At 39.4% G+C, this 16,987-nt stretch overlaps 1 protein-coding gene across 1 annotated transcript; it reads left to right on the top strand.

The window, feature by feature from the left end:
- The first annotated feature begins 6,301 nt into the window (after window positions 1-6,301).
- On the top strand, window positions 6,302-14,670 carry LOC120987755 (nodal homolog 2-A-like). Its single transcript, XM_040415908.1, has 4 exons — window positions 6,302-6,315; window positions 13,147-13,463; window positions 13,691-14,400; window positions 14,518-14,670. The coding sequence occupies exons 1-4, from the start codon at window positions 6,302-6,304 to the stop codon at window positions 14,668-14,670; spliced, it is 1,194 nt and encodes a 397-aa protein (XP_040271842.1).
- The last annotated feature ends 2,317 nt before the right edge of the window (window positions 14,671-16,987 follow it).

Genomic DNA, 16,987 nt, shown 5'->3' with positions numbered 1-16,987 from the left:
CACCAGGCCCATGATGCTCTTAATCCGGCTCTGGTTAAAGGGAAAGAACCACTAAAATAACTAAACATAAACCTGTAACACATCCCTGGCTCTTTCTCTTTAATTATTACCTTTTTAAAGGCTATGTACACCTTCTGAGGCATTTTTTTATTAAGGCATTTTACTATTTTGGCTGAAAATCTTTTTTTCAAAGTTGTCTTTATCAAAATTATTAAGCCATTCTGTCACAAAGGGTTGACTTTCACTTTGCAACAGTTTATCTAATTAACCTTATCTTTAAATTACTAAAAGGTCATAAACACTTATTTAAGCCACATTCTTATGAGATAAGAAGTGAGCTATAATGAGTCAGGTTAGCTGGCTGACAGAGATTGAGAAAATTAAAATCCTGCTACTAGAGCATCTCAGCCCTGTACAGAGAAAATGGCTCCAGATTTTTAATAAAAAACAATTAAAAAAAATAATTGGACATTCTGAGGAGGGGGGGGGGGGGCATTCGTCTAGGTAAAAAATGGTTCATATAACAGAGTTGTAAGGTCCAAGGAAGACTTTAAAATTTACTATAAAAAATTTAGGGGGATTATATCAAACTGTGTACTATGAGATATAGCTTAGTTGACTTTAGCAACCAATCAGATTCCACCTTTCATTTTCATAGCTCATTTGGAAAATGAAAGGTGGAATCTGATTGGTTTCTATGGGTAACTAAGCCAGTTATCCTTTATATACCAGTTTGATAAATTTCCACCTTAGTATTAGAAGTGGGGGAGAGCAGTTAATATGCTTATTGTTATTAGGTGACACAAAGGGAGGGTAGAAATTTTTCAGCCACTCTGTTGGGACCCATGGCATCCATTGACATGGTTGGGTTGGCAGACTGTTGTATTGATCTGTGATGCAAGCTGTGAGTTGGGCTATACACCGTAGAATCTTTAGAGAGATAATTGAAGCAATTTGTAGTCTGCAGAGATGAGAAGGGTTACAGTCACAGGGATGGTAAGAGAAAGCACTTAGCTGTCTGGAGGGAGCTGTCTGGACTAGGTCCTAAATGATATATATATTTATATATATATATATATATATATATAACAAACCTTTAAGCTATCTATAAATATCTTTCTTTATGTTGTTCACCATTGGGTGGTTATGTTGGCTGGCAAGGTTGCTTGCCAATACTTATAGGTTAGTGATAGTGTTTGTCCAATAATTATAGGTTATTTTTTTACTCTGTATATGATCTGTCTATATATCTCTTTATCAATGTTTATTAAATGTTTATCCACTTAGCCTATGTTAAGCCTATTGTGTTGCTATAACTTAGAATCCACAGTAAAACAGACTTTTTACATATTCAATTCAGTAGAGTAGTGTGGGAACTAGGGCAGGGAAGATGAAAATGAAGAATCATATTACCCTGACAGGTCCCCTGCATCCATTAGCTCTTTAATCAAATACCAGCTCGGCTACATTTTTCCGATTTGATACTAGTGAACTAAAAGGGGTAGTCCAGGATTCTGATAGTGATTACCTATCCGCTGGATGGACCAACAATATCTCATTGGTGGTTGGACCAGTGGTGCACACCGGCCAATCAGCTTTCTTGCAGTAGCTTTGGCACTGGAAGTTGGTGAGAGAACTACATAGCTCCATCTGTTGTGTAGCTATTTACTGTAGTACTGCTTTTATTCACTTCAAAAGGCAATTTTACAAGCAAAAGTTTTTTTAGGGAATTACATTTTTTATTTTAGTTTCAATCTCCATTTTTGCAGGATAACTACTAGTTTTTTAATGGCATCAAGTTGGGTAGATATAAAGTTTTCAATAACATATTTTTTTGTGGGGGGAAAAATCAATTCTACTATTTTATTCTTTATTATTTTTAAATGATTACTTTTTCAGTTTTTTTTCTTATTTTAACATTTGGCTACATTAGGGCTTATTTTTGCAATCAATTTTATTTGTGCCATTTTGAAGTACAGTACAGACCAAAAGTTTGGACACACCTTCTCATTCAAAGAGTTTTCTTTATTTTCATGACTATGAAAATTGTAGATTCACACTGAAGGCATCAAAACTATGAATTAACACATGTGGAATTATATACATAACAAACAAGTGTAAGACAACTGAAAATATGTCATATTCTAGGTTCTTCAAAGTAGCCACCTTTTGCTTTGATTACTGCTTGCAAACTCTTGGCATTCTCTTGATGAGCTTCAAAAGGTAGTCCCTGAAAATGGTTTTCACTTCACAGTGTGCCCTGTCAGGTTTAATAAGTGGGAGTTCTTGCCTTATAAATGGGGTTGGGACCATCAGTTGCGTTGAGGAGGAAGTCAGGTGATACACAGCTGATAGTCCTAGTGAATAGACTGTTAGAATTTGTATTATGGCAAGAAAAAAGCAGCTAAGTAAAGAAAAACGAGTGGCCATCATTACGTTAAGAAATGAAGGTCAGTCAGCCGAAAAATTGGGCAAACTTTGAAAGTAAGGGCTATTTGACCATGAAGGAGAGTGATGGGGTGCTGCGCCAGATGACCTGCCTCCACAGTCACCGGACCTGAACCCAATCAAGATGGTTTGGGGTGAGCTGGACCGCAGAGGTGAAGGCAAAAGGGCCAACAAGTGCTAAGCATCTCTGGGAACTCCTTCAAGACTGTTGAAGACCATTTCAGGGACTGGATATGATAAGATTCGATATTTATTATCCTCACTGTAATTAATTAAAATGGTAAACTGTACCCAACCATAAAACACTTCAATTAATCATAAAATTCAATTCTTAAATTAATCCACTATACACAACTCCTCCTTAGATTCAAGGAAAGTAAGTCCTTAGATTTGCAGCACTATATTTCTCTGGAAGGGCTATTCAATATATAGCATAATGATACAATTCTCATTTGAGGTGCAATAGTGTAATCAGTTGATGAGAGCAGTCCATACAGCATTGTGTATCTTATTCCGGTTGTGTTCCGATATCACCATACAGTCAATTCAACCTTGCTGCTCAGTTGAGCTGCGCTAGGTGTATCAGCCAGACGGCTATGTATTGTTTTGTCCGAGCTAAAAGTAAATGTCTCTTACCAGACTCTCGATGTGCCACTCGCCCCGCCTCCCAGTAGTCGGTCGTCTCTTACCGGCCTCCCGCTTCACGGCGTTCTCCTCTGCCCTGCTCCTCCTCACCCTTCACACGGCGTCCCGCGTGGTGGTGAAGCAAGCGTCGGCGCAGCGTCTCACGTGATGCGGAAGAGGCGTTCCTTACCGGTCAGCTGATTATGCTTGCTGGAGGTCCTTGTCGGGCTGAGGCAATTCCTAGACAGGCCTGTCGTTATTGGTCAAGTATCCTTTGCGTGCACATCAGTTGATTAAGCTCACTTGCTGGGACCAAACGCGTTTCGGGGACAACCCCTTCCTCAGTGGATATCAGTAGTGAGCTTTAATGCTTCTCTTTTATAGGCAGATGCCTGTCAATCAACTTTACTGGTGGTTCATATCCAAAATCCGGACTGGAATCCTTATTGATAGTCTTTCTTATATAGTGCTGCAATGTTGTATATGCATACTATCCTCCTCACATATTACAATTATAAAATAGAAAATCAGATCTGTTAAAACACTATGATAATACATAAATAGTTAAAATGCAAATCCTGTTACTAAAATATACAGACAGGTCATTGGGGCAACTCATTATTTGTGGCTAATAAAACGATATAAATGACAATCTACTTATTGGGATAGGAAAGTTTGGTGGGGGGTGTTATTGTTATTCCACTTCTTAGGTGATATTCATACATATATCTCATATCAAGACATGGAGTTAGTTTATCTAAGTCCAGGAAAAGGCTCGAGTGTCGAGTGGGGTGTAGATGGAATAGGAGAAGGGGGCATGCAGGGAGAGGAGATCGGAGTGTCAATAACAAGACCATACTCCGATGTCCCATCCCCAACAGGCCCCCCCCCCCCCCTCACAAAAAGCCAAATAGCTCCAACTCAGCATTCAAACCTCCCGGCATCATAGTTTCAAATTCAAAAATACGTCTCGACTCCTGTCTGGACATATGTGCGATATGTTTTCCCCCTCTCCAGGGTCTCTTGACTTTCTCAATGGCTGTAAACATTAATCCTGAGGGGTCACAGCCATGTACCAATTTAAAATGTTTGGAGAGGGAGTGTGCCTCATAGCCCTTTTTTATATTGGCTATATGTTCCGATACTCTCTTTTTGAGAGTCCTCTTTGTCCTCCCTATGTACTGCTTGTTACATCCGCATTGCAGCAGGTATATCACATCCATTGTATCACAGGTGAGGCAGTCCCTATATTTAAAGTGAATGAATTGATGGTGGACTGTATCTTTTCTCTCTTTCTTGGGAACTTAGTAATTTTGCAGTTGGCACATCTCCCACATCTAAAAAACCCTTTTGTGGATAACCAATTCCCTCCCCCCTTTTTCATTATGGGGTTCTTAACTGTCGGCGCCACTTTTCCCGCTAAATTTGTGGCTTTGGTGTATACTATACTTGGAGTGTCACGGAGATGGGGTCCTATCGTTTTATCCTTTAACAGGTGGTTCCAGTGCCTTTTGACAATTTTTTCTACAGTGCGGTATTGGGAATTGAATGGTAGGATGAGTTTAGGAGTATCGTCATCTGCAGTGACCTTCTTATTTGAGAAGAACTCTTTCCTCTCCATTTTCCTCACTTTTTCAAGGGACCCATCAATGACTTTTAGTGGATATCCCTTTCTACCAGTCGATTCTTTAACAATTCAGCTTCCTGTTCAAATTTTTCTTCCACTGTGCAGTTTCGCTTTAGTCTTCTAAACTGACTTGTGGGTATATTAGTTAGCCACCGTGGTAGGTGGCAGCTTGAAAAACCTAATAAAGCTATTTTGGAAACTGGTTTAAAGTGGTACTGCAGGTCAATCTATTCCCATCAACTTTAATGTCAAGATCTAAGAACTCCACTTCCTTAGAACTCACAATCGGGGAAAATACTAAATTCCTATCATTCTCATTCATCTGTTTTAGGAAACAATCCAACTCCTCTCTTGTGTCCTCCCAGACAAACAGAATGTCGTCTATGAATCGACGCCATAGCACCAGACCCGCCCCCAGCCTGGGCTGGATGGTTTCCAATTCCCATTGTGCCAGAAACAAATTGGCATAGCTGGGGGCGAATCTGGTGCCCATAGCGGTACCTGTTCGCTGGAGGTAAAATTCTCGCTCAAAGGCAAAATAATTGTGTGAGAGGATATAACGGACTCCCCTCAGTAGGTACGACAGTTGGTCTCTATGTATGTTACCATTCCTGGAGAGTTGTTTGTCAAGGGCGTCAATTCCCGCACTATGGTCAATCACTGTATATAGTGAACCCACGTCCAGTGTCCCCAAGATCCATCCCTCTTTCCATTCCATTTCCTCAAGTGTCTTCACTACATCCGTGGTGTCACGAATATATGATGGTGTCATTTTCACGTATGGTTGCAGCCATTTGTCTATATATTGTGACAAATTGCATGAAATGGAATTGATTCCGGACACTATTGGTCGCCCAGGTGGGGACTCCAGATTTTTATGGATCTTGGGGACACAATAGAACATGGGTATCCTTTTCTCTGTTTCAGTTATAAACCTAACCTCCTGTTCCAATAGATATCCCGCATCCATCCCCTCCTCACAGTAGTCCCTTAGTTCATCATAGAATCTCTCTGTTGGGTCTCCTTTTAATTTCTCATATGTCCCCATATCATTAAGTTGCCTCCTACACTCCTGTAAATAATCCTCTGTATTTAGAATTACCACCGCACCACCTTTGTCGGCTGGTCTGATGGTAATTTCTTCATTTGTCTGTAGTTGTTGAATTGCCCTAATCTCATCTCCAGTGACATTATTGTTGATTTTCCGACTTTTAACGTGTCTTAAATCCCGTTCAACATTTTTCCTGAACGTTGCCATATGCTCACTAATTTCTTGTATTGGGTATTTTTTTGATCTACCCTTCAAACTCGTATGTGCATATCTTTCTGTGCCCTCACCCTGTTTGCCATTTGACACTATGGGATTTTTTAAAAAATATTTCTTTAGACACAGATGCCTAACAAATTTCTCAACCCCTATATAGGTTGAGAATTTATCAAGTACATTAGTCGGTGCGAATTTAAGGCCTTTGTTTAAAAGTCTCGTCTGGATGTCAGTCAGTGTTTTACCACTGATATTCACTATGTTCGTCGCTGTCTGTACTGAGTTGTCTTGTTTTCTCTTATTTGAATGTCGCCCCCTTCGTGTCTTTGATCGTTGAAATGTGTCCGCTGAGGTGAGTGATGATATCCCGTGTGCCTCCTGTGTTGGGATTCGTGTCCCTGTGTGGGGTATCTCATTTTGTTGTGTGAGTGTTCTAGTGGGCGTTCCCTCAAATTGTAGTCGTGCTGGAACGTCGGTCTCCTGTGATTGTGATCCCTTACTAATCCCGGTGACAGGGCTGGGGTGTGAGCCCGTTTCGTCCTTGTTTTGTGATGGGGTGGGGTCTGATCTAAAAAACGTGGTGATTCTAGTGCCTCATAACGATTAGAAGTGATAATATTGTGTTGTCCTATATGTGAGCTATTCTCCTGTATATTCCCTGTGCTTGCAACATTTCTGTTGTGTGCTTCCCCTCCCTCATTAATTTTCCTATTTAAATTGTGTAATTTTCTCGATTTTTTATACATTATTTCCTTTTCTGTTGTGTCTAAATTTTTACAAATTTTTTCCCGCCACCTATCTACATTTTCTGTGTTTGGAAGAGAATCTACTTCTTTCCTGAGAGTTTCAATTTTCAGTGTTAAGTCCTCAGCAATCTGAGATCTTCTTTTTATAATCATTGTTATTAATACTTCTGACTGGGCTCTCAAGAAAGAATTCCATTCTCTGTCAAAATTCTCCTCAGATAGATCTGACGCAGGGGTCTTTGTAAGACATAATCCTTTGGGAATAATCCCTTTTTCCAAAAATTGATTCAGAGATTTGATCTCCCATTTATTACGTAACAGACGCTGGACTAATTTGTCCAGTTCCCTGAAGACTTCCTCTATTTTCACTTCAGGTTCTATCTGTGGTTCACCTTCAACACTGAAGACAAATGTGTCAATTTTGTTGTATTTTTCTTTTATGTGTTCCCAAATGTCTATAGCCGATTTGTGGGGAGCTAACAGCTGATATGGGTGAAGTGAAAAATATATATAAAGTAGCAAACAGCGGCTACACCCACCAATCGGTTTTGGATAAGAGGTGCTCACCTCTAGAGGCCTCACCCCAGGCCTATATAAAGAGAGAATATTTGTATGGAAATAAGAGGGGCACTCTCTACATACAGGATCACACACAGTCTGGATATGATAAGATTCGATATTTATTATCCTCACTGTAATTAATTAAAATGGTAAACTGTTACCCAACCATAAAACACTTCAATTAATCATAAAACACAATTCTAAAATTAATCCACTATACACAACTCCTCCTTAGATTCAAGGAAAGTAAGTCCTTAGATTTGCAGCACTATATTTCTCTGGAAGGGCTATTCAATATATAGCATAATGATACAATTCTCATTTGAGGTGCAATAGTGTAATCAGTTGATGAGAGCAGTCCATACAGCTTTGTGTATCTTATTCCGGTTGTGTTCCGATATCACCATACAGTCAATTCAACCTTGCTGCTCAGTTGAGCTGCGCTAGGTGTATCAGCCAGACGGCTATGTATTGTTTTGTCCGGAGCTAAAAGTAAATGTCTCTTACCAGACTCTCGATGTGCCACTCGCCCGCCTCCCAGTAGTCGGTCGTCTCTTACCGGCCTCCCGCTTCACGGCGTTCTCCTCTGCCCTGCTCCTCCTCACCCTTCACACGGCGTCCCGCGTGGTGGTGAAGCAAGCGTCGGCGCAGCGTCTCACGTGATGCGGAAGAGGCGTTCCTTACCGGTCAGCTGATTATGCTTGCCGGAGGTCCTGGTCGGGCTGAGGCAATTCCTAGACAGGCCTGTCGTTATTGGTCAAGTATCCTTTGCGTGCACATCAGTTGATTAAGCTCACTTGCTGGGACCAAACGCGTTTCGGGACAACCCCTTCCTCAGTGGATATCAGTAGTGAGCTTTAATGCTTCTCTTTTATAGGCAGATGCCTGTCAATCAACTTTACTGGTGGTTCATATCCAAAATCCGGACTGGAATCCTTATTGATAGTCTTTCTTATATAGTGCTGCAATGTTGTATATGCATACTATCCTCCTCACATATTACAATTATAAAATAGAAAATCAGATCTGTTAAAACACTATGATAATACATAAATAGTTAAAATGCAAATCCTGTTACTAAAATATATAGACAGGTCATTGGGGCAACTCATTATTTGTGGCTAATAAAACGATATAAATGACAATCTACTTATTGGGATAGGAGAGTTTGGTGGGGGGTGTTATTGTTATTCCACTTCTTAGGTGATATTCATACATATATCTCATATCAAGACATGGAGTTGGTTTATCTAAGTCCAGGAAAAGGCTCGAGTGTCGAGTGGGGTGTAGATGGAATAGGAGAAGGGGGCATGCAGGGAGAGGAGATCGGAGTGTCAATAACAAGACCATACTCCGATGTCCCATCCCCAACAGGCCCCCCCCCCCCCCCTCACAAAAAGCCAAATAGCTCCAACTCAGCATTCAAACCTCCCGGCATCATAGTTTCAAATTCAAAAATACGTCTCGACTCCTGTCTGGACATATGTGCGATATGGTTTCCCCCAGGGTCTCTTGACTTTCTCAATGGCTGTAAACATTAATCCTGAGGGGTCACAGCCATGTACCAATTTAAAATGTTTGGAGAGGGAGTGTGCCTCATAGCCCTTTTTTATATTGGCTATATGTTCCGATACTCTCTTTTTGAGAGTCCTCTTTGTCCTCCCTATGTACTGCTTGTTACATCCGCATTGCAGCAGGTATATCACATCCATTGTATCACAGGTGAGGCAGTCCCTAATATTTAAAGTGAATGAATTGATGGTGGACTGTATCTTTTCTCTCTTTCTTGGGAACTTAGTAATTTTGCAGTTGGCACATCTCCCACATCTAAAAAACCCTTTTGTGGATAACCAATTCCCTCCCCCCCTTTTTCATTATGGGGTTCTTAACTGTCGGCGCCACTTTTCCCGCTAAATTTGTGGCTTTGGTGTATACTATACTTGGAGTGTCACGGAGATGGGGTCCTATCGTTTTATCCTTTAACAGGTGGTTCCAGTGCCTTTTGACAATTTTTTCTACAGTGCGGTATTGGAATTGAATGGTAGGATGAGTTTAGGAGTATCGTCATCTGCAGTGACCTTCTTATTTGAGAAGAACTCTTTCCTCTCCATTTTCCTCACTTTTTCAAGGGACCCATCAATGACTTTTAGTGGATATTCCCTTTCTACCAGTCGATTCTTTAACAATTCAGCTTCCTGTTCAAATTTTTCTTCCACTGTGCAGTTTCGCTTTAGTCTTCTAAACTGACTTGTGGGTATATTAGTTAGCCACCGTGGTAGGTGGCAGCTTAAAAACCTAATAAAGCTATTTTTGGAAACTGGTTTAAAGTGGGTACTGCAGGTCAATCTATTCCCATCAACTTTAATGTCAAGATCTAAGAACTCCACTTCCTTAGAACTCACAATCGGGGAAAATACTAAATTCCTATCATTCTCATTCATCTGTTTTAGGAAACAATCCAACTCCTCTCTTGTGTCCTCCCAGACAAACAGAATGTCGTCTATGAATCGACGCCATAGCATAACAGGATTTGCATTTTAACTATTTATGTATTATCATAGTGTTTTAACAGATCTGATTTTCTATTTTATAATTGTAATATGTGAGGAGGATAGTATGCATATACAACATTGCAGCACTATATAAGAAAGACTATCAATAAGGATTCCAGTCCGGATTTTGGATATGAACCACCAGTAAAGTTGATTGACAGGCATCTGCCTATAAAAGAGAAGCATTAAAGCTCACTACTGATATCCACTGAGGAAGGGGTTGTCCCCGAAACGCGTTTGGTCCCAGCAAGTGAGCTTAATCAACTGATGTGCACGCAAAGGATACTTAACCAATAACGACAGGCCTGTCTAGGAATTGCCTCAGCCCGACCAGGACCTCCGGCAAGCATAATCAGCTGACCGGTAAGGAACGCCTCTTCCGCATCACGTGAGACGCTGCGCCGACGCTTGCTTCACCACCACGCGGGACGCCGTGTGAAGGGTGAGGAGGAGCAGGGCAGAGGAGAACGCCGTGAAGCGGGAGGCCGGTAAGAGACGACCGACTACTGGGAGGCGGGCGAGTGGCACATCGAGAGTCTGGTAAGAGACATTTACTTTTAGCTCCGGACAAAACAATACATAGCCGTCTGGCTGATACACCTAGCGCAGCTCAACTGAGCAGCAAGGTTGAATTGACTGTATGGTGATATCGGAACACAACCGGAATAAGATACACAAAGCTGTATGGACTGCTCTCATCAACTGATTACACTATTGCACCTCAAATGAGAATTGTATCATTATGCTATATATTGAATAGCCCTTCCAGAGAAATATAGTGCTGCAAATCTAAGGACTTACTTTCCTTGAATCTAAGGAGGAGTTGTGTATAGTGGATTAATTTTAGAATTGTATTTTATGATTAATTGAAGTGTTTTATGGTTGGGTAACAGTTTACCATTTTAATTAATTACAGTGAGGATAATAAATATCGAATCTTATCATATCCAGACTGTGTGTGATCCCGTATGTAGAGAGTGCCCCTCTTCTTTCCATACAAATATTCTCTCTTTATATAGGCCTGGGGTGAGGCCTCTAGAGGTGAGCACCTCTTATCCAAAACCGATTGGTGGGTGTAGCCGCTGTTTGCTACTTTATATATACATTTCAGGGGACTACCTCTTGAAGCTCATCAAGAGAATGCCAAGAGTGTGCAAAGCAGTAATCAAAGCAAAAGGTGGCTACTTTGAAGAACCTAGAATATGACATATTTTCAGTTGTTTCACACTTGTTTGTTATGTATATAATTCCACATGTGTTAATTCATAGTTTTGATGCCTTCATAGTCATGAAAATAAAGAAAACTCTTTGAATGAGAAGGTGTGTCCAAACTTTTGGTCTGTACTGTATATTAGATTCGTAATCATTTTTGGGGAGCAAACTATTAGGTTTTGAATTTGGCAGAGCCTAATAATCTTATACACATTGTATTTGGGGGCCTTTTTTTAGGTCCCTTGATGCCATTGCACCCCATCATCATCCCACAATTGAGTTAAAGGGGTAACATTGGGCTTATTTAAAAAGTCTTTGAGGCCATATCCACACTATTACAAGTGCAGTTCAGCTAGTAAATGTTAACTATTTCAGTAACCAAAATATTGTTCAAAGCAAAATACTAGCATTAAAAAAAAATATGCCAAATAAACATCTGCATGGAGTTTGTAAATTCTCTCTGGTTTTGTTTTGGTTTCCTTTGGGAACTTCAACTTCTTCTGATATTAGTAGGTCAACTGACTTCATGTAAAATGTGACCTAGTGACTATGTGTGTTTGAAAAATTAGATTATAGCAACCACTGGTAAAAGAAACTCATATAAAGGTATGCCATGCACAGAATATGTATATAATAGAGATAAGATATTAAAAATGTTGCAAATGATGACAGATCAAAACATTACAGAAACTGAATTCTTCAAAACATATGATAATCTTATCCAATAAGCATCTTGCCAGTAAAATCATACTGGAGGTGTTACTTTAACATCCACAACTCTATCAGTGTTAGTAACATATAATACACTATGCGCAGGTACACACTCTGATAAACGAATCAAAGTAATATATCTTCATCTAAACAGGTCTACAAGGTTTGTAAGCCATTTTTAATATTTGTGTTCAGGTCAGACCTTCACCTGACCACAGTCCCAGAAAAGTGGGCCTTTACCAAACCCAGTTGAGTAATCAGATAGATAGATACCATAGTTTTCACTCCATAAGATATACTTTTTCCCTCAAAAATTGGGGAAAAATGTCAGTGTGTCTTATGGAACAGATAAATAAAGTTAGACTATAGATAAATAGACGATAGATAGATAGATAGATAGATAGATAGATAGATAGATAGATAGATAGACTATAAAAAGACTATAGAAGAAAGATAGATTAACTAAAGTTTCTTGTATATTACTGCACATATATGGAATTATTAATAACAGATGTCATTTTAGGTTGTACAAACAATAACAGTATCAAAAATATCATTATTGGAAATCTACAGACAGAAATGACATAGATAGATAGATAGATAGATAGATAGATAGATAGACTATGAGATGGGTAGATAGTCAAATAATAAAGATGAGATGGAAGAAAAATATTGCAAAGAACAGATCAAAAACATTCCAGACACTACATGTTTTAAAACATATGATAACCTAATCAGAAAATAGTTGTTACTGTAACATCCACACCTCTGGGATAAAACAAAAATGTGACACCTATGATATAGAAGTTTTACTGGCAAACAGTGAGAGGATTGCATAATTCAGGGTGATAGAAATACATAATTCGAAGTAGAAGGTAATAGTTTTCTAGAAGTGTTAGTAAGACACAATATGCTATGTACAGGTGCACACTGATACAATCATCAAAAATAATATATAACTATAACAATCTTCCTTGAAAAAATGACTTCATCATTGCAAATCTATAGATAAATAGATAGACAGATAGATTGATAGAGAGATCTTCGTACTGCATTCAAATAAAGTTTTGATCAAAGCAACTATTTACTTGAAAAAAATAATGACATCATTATTGCAAAAACTAAAATTAGCTGTGTGCCCCTTACAAACTCTTTCCTTTTTTTGATGATCAAGCAAAGTTTCTGTTTTATAGACATTAAAGGAGACTTTTCTTGTGTAAACAGGTACTTATGTCACCTAATGACTTGCTTCATTTACATAATAGAAGAAGCGTCTATTGTGGCCTTGACCTTTGTTGTGTTTACATAGATGAAAGGTCAAAGGTGTTAACATGGAGACCTTTGATCCATAGATATATAAGTTAAGAGAACCCTCAAGACCTCACTTCGTCCTTGGAGAAGTTCTGAGCAACATCTCCTGAGAGACATTACAGAAGTCCTGTGTAGAAATGTTCTATACTTCACCCTCATCTCCATGGTTGTGGGAATGCCTTCTTCTCTACCAGGGAATCAAACAAGGAATCCTCTTCAATATTCAAACCTTGGTTTGAAAACTTCATCCAGTCTACATGAAAAGACAGACTCCCAGAAGATGAAATACTCTCCTTTTATGATGCAGCTCTATCAGACCCTCATCATGAAGAACATAACAAACCTTTCCAGCCTGGAACACTCCGTTCTTCTATATTCTGACACCATTCTAAGCCTCTCTGCCAAACGTAAGTCTTTATTGATTACAGTAAGATAATTGTCATATATTTATTTGTTCCTGATTTTTCTATAACCACTGTAGACGCCTAGAACTAAGTGTTTTATTTCCTATAATTCCTACCCTAAAGAGGAGATGTTGACCCATTTTTAACATATATAACATTGCATTGTATTTGGCAAAATTTGTGATCATGTAGCACAGTTGTTGACCATAATTTTCTTTTATTGCTTCTAGATTGCTCTCAACTGACAAATCATTGGGTGTTATCCTTTGATATGTCTTCCCTCACAAACAACAATGAAATACAATTGGCCGAGCTAAGGATGCAGCTTTCTTCTACTGAGAGAAACCATGAAGTGACTCTTGACATCTATCACAGTGAAAAAGGCAGATTAAAGATCTTTCTGGGGTCAATGAAAGTTAACCTTAGTAGTGAAAGCGGATTGACTTTAAAGACTGTCATCATCACCAGAATAATACAATCTTATTTCTATCAAGAAAGGCTTTCTAATAATCAAAAAGACATGAAGTACAAGGGAACATTCAAGAATGGCCAAGGGAACAGCTGTACAGAGGTGTCAACTGAAAGAATTATGTTGGAGGTCTTTTCCAAGGACACTCCTTCTACTAACCTCCATGGATATCCCAACCTCATCCAGACAGTCAAGTGCTCTAAATACGTGATGACCCCAGTGTCTGGTACTAGGACACTTAGGAAAGGTAGACATGCAATGCATGGCATGATCATGGCCAACTTTCTCACCAAATCTATTGAAGATGGAAGACCCTTGTGCAGAAGAGTGGACATGATTGTGGACTTTGAAAAGATTGGATGGGGAGACCAGATAATCTATCCCAAGAAGGTCAATGCATACAGATGTGAAGGAGCCTGTCCCACCCCCCTGAGCGAGATCTTCAATCCAACGAATCATGCCTACTTTAAAGTAATTATTACCTTTTGTTCTGTATATTTATTTGCATTTATTAACTTAACTGTTACATTTACATAGTTATGATAAATTACAATTTCTTTATCAAATCCTTTCTTTTTCTTTTATTAGAGTTTGTTGAAGTTGTACAATCCAGACACAGTTGGTTGTTCTTCGTGTATCCCAGTGAAGATGAGCCCATTATCAATGCTGATTTATGAAGGAGGAAAGGTGGTCTTAAAGCATCATGAAGATATGAGTGTTGAAGAATGTGGATGTCATTGAAAGGACAATAAAAAAAATAGGATTTCAGCTCACCCAACGTCCTCCTTCGCCGTGCCCGGATCCTGGACCAGGAATCAATCAAAAAACAGTAGAAAAAATCCAGCAGCAGGCTCAGGATAAAATCCAATTTTTTTATTATAAAATTCATAGTCTTACCAGACAAGCAAGGTCTACGCATTTCGACTGTACGTCCTAATCATTAACACCATGATTAAGATGTACAGTTGAAACGCGTAGACCTTGCTTGTCTGGTCAGCCTATGAATTTTATGATGAAGAAATAAAGAATTTGGATTTTATCCTGGGCCTGCTGCAAGATTTGTTCTACTGTTTTGATTAGTCATTGAGAGGACGTAACAGGAATTTTATAATTGCCATAGTTACTGTAATTGAAATATGTTTCAACCTGTAGTGGTCTTACAAGACACCTTCCAGATATCCACATAGAAATGCTTTAGAGTGTAGCACTAGACAGCAAGGTTATAACTCTAGGAGTGGAGAGGCTATAGTCAATGAAAAGACCAAAGCTATCAAAGATCCATGATGTTTGGGACCCATATAAAAGATTGTGCCTAAAACTAAAGATATGAAGCAAATATTCTCTAAATATTAATTCACATTCCTAAGATAATATTTATATACATAATAATATAGATGCATTGTTTATTGTGAGAGGTAATAAAAATGTTTTATTTGCAATTCTGTCTTGTTTGTTTTTGCTTTGGGAGGAGGCTACATGTATTAGAGAAGTACAATCAGTCTGGACATTTACAAAAGCGATGAGCTCAGGCTATAAATGAGCGAAATGATTCTACAGAATCAATTTGTCAAATTAGTAGGACCAGTGTCGGACTGGGGTACCTAGGGCCCATCAGTAAAATGTATTTTGGGGGCCCACCGTACGGATACATTCCAATATAATAAATAATTTATCAAGTTTTTATATGAACATCTGCTGATTGTGGTGCCCTGCATTGAATATATGTATTTAGTGCAGTAAGTCTACTGTGTTATGTGCCACTTGTGCAGGGGGTGGGAGACTAGGGGCCCACCTTGCTCAGGGGCCCACCGGGGGATTCCCCTGTACCCCTGTGGGCCAGTCTGAGCCAGAGTAGGACTGTTAGAATCAATTTGTCCAATCAGCAGCGCTTCTTCAATTCTGTAGAATCATTTCGCTCATCTCTAGTACCAACTAATACATATTGTAAAATAATTAAAATAAGTAATTTGCAACTTATTTGGTAGGTTGCACTTTAGTTGATGGCTATCTGACATTTATGACCCATAAATGTCTCAAATTTGTTTTCAGTTGTTGCTCCCTTGGGCGGCCTTTCTGCTGACCCACTTGCTATTCCTCTGGCAGCCTGGACCTATAGGTCTTCCTCAGACTTCTCTCACTAGGCCCTGCCACGGGAGTAGTCTGTGTTGCTTCCAGGGGCATGTCTTAGTCTATATTCAGACGACTGTATGTGTTTTGCGGTCTGCAAAACACTGTCCGCAAAAAATACGGATGACGTCCTTTTGGCATCCATATTGCATCTGTTTTTTTTTTCACTGATCCATTATAACAATGCCTATGACTGTCTGCAAAACAGACAAGAATAGGACATGCTCTATATTTTTTGCAGGGCTATGGAATGGACATACAGATGAGGACAGCACACAGTGTGCTGTCCACACTTTTTTGGGACCCATTGAAATGAATAGGTCCTCACCCAATCCACAAAAAAAAACCAGAACGGACACGGAAACAAAATACGTTAGTGTGAATGTAGCCTTAGCCTGTTCTTTCCGGAAAGGCCATTACCATCTGCCTTTAGAGCATGCAAGCTCTCTCCCTCTGGCTCTTAAATGGCCAGCATGTGTAGTGTACCCTAATTTAAACCAGCCTATGGCTGGCCACCTTTGGGTACTTAGTACCTTACCCTATGCGAAGGCACCGGAGCAATAGGTTGTTCAGCTTGCTAATTCCCTTCAAACATGTGCTATTTGTCTGCCTATGTACCGATTTCTTGACTGACCGTATTGACCCTTCTCTGCCTGCTCTGACTTTGGTCTGCCCTGACTATGGTTTTGCCTGATCCCTTGGTGTTCCATAACAGTATCTCTGACACTCGTGGATCAACTGTCAACCACACAAAGACTACTACAGAAGGTATCGGGCTGTGATGGTCTTCAACCAATTAGTTTTGGGAAATTATTGTAAGCAGTAATGTGCAACCAAATAGATGGATTACACTTCTGGTGATAACACATGTCAGACATTTATGTTATATACTGTTAAAAGCCTATAAGTATCTCAAATTGGAGCACTAATT

Source organism: Bufo bufo, chromosome 1, assembly GCF_905171765.1.
Source record: "Bufo bufo chromosome 1, aBufBuf1.1, whole genome shotgun sequence".
Classification (NCBI taxonomy): domain Eukaryota; kingdom Metazoa; phylum Chordata; class Amphibia; order Anura; family Bufonidae; genus Bufo; species Bufo bufo.
The sequence above is the reverse complement of the archived record's forward strand: the minus strand, read 5'-3'. Positions and strand labels throughout refer to the sequence as shown.

Excerpts from the sequence above, each read along its gene's own strand:
- LOC120987755 (XM_040415908.1), top strand. Across the intron at positions 13,464-13,690 it reads TCTAAGCCTCTCTGCCAAAC|ATTGCTCTCAACTGACAAAT; the intron begins GTAAGTCTTTAT and ends TATTGCTTCTAG. Across the intron at positions 14,401-14,517 it reads CGAATCATGCCTACTTTAAA|AGTTTGTTGAAGTTGTACAA; the intron begins GTAATTATTACC and ends TTCTTTTATTAG.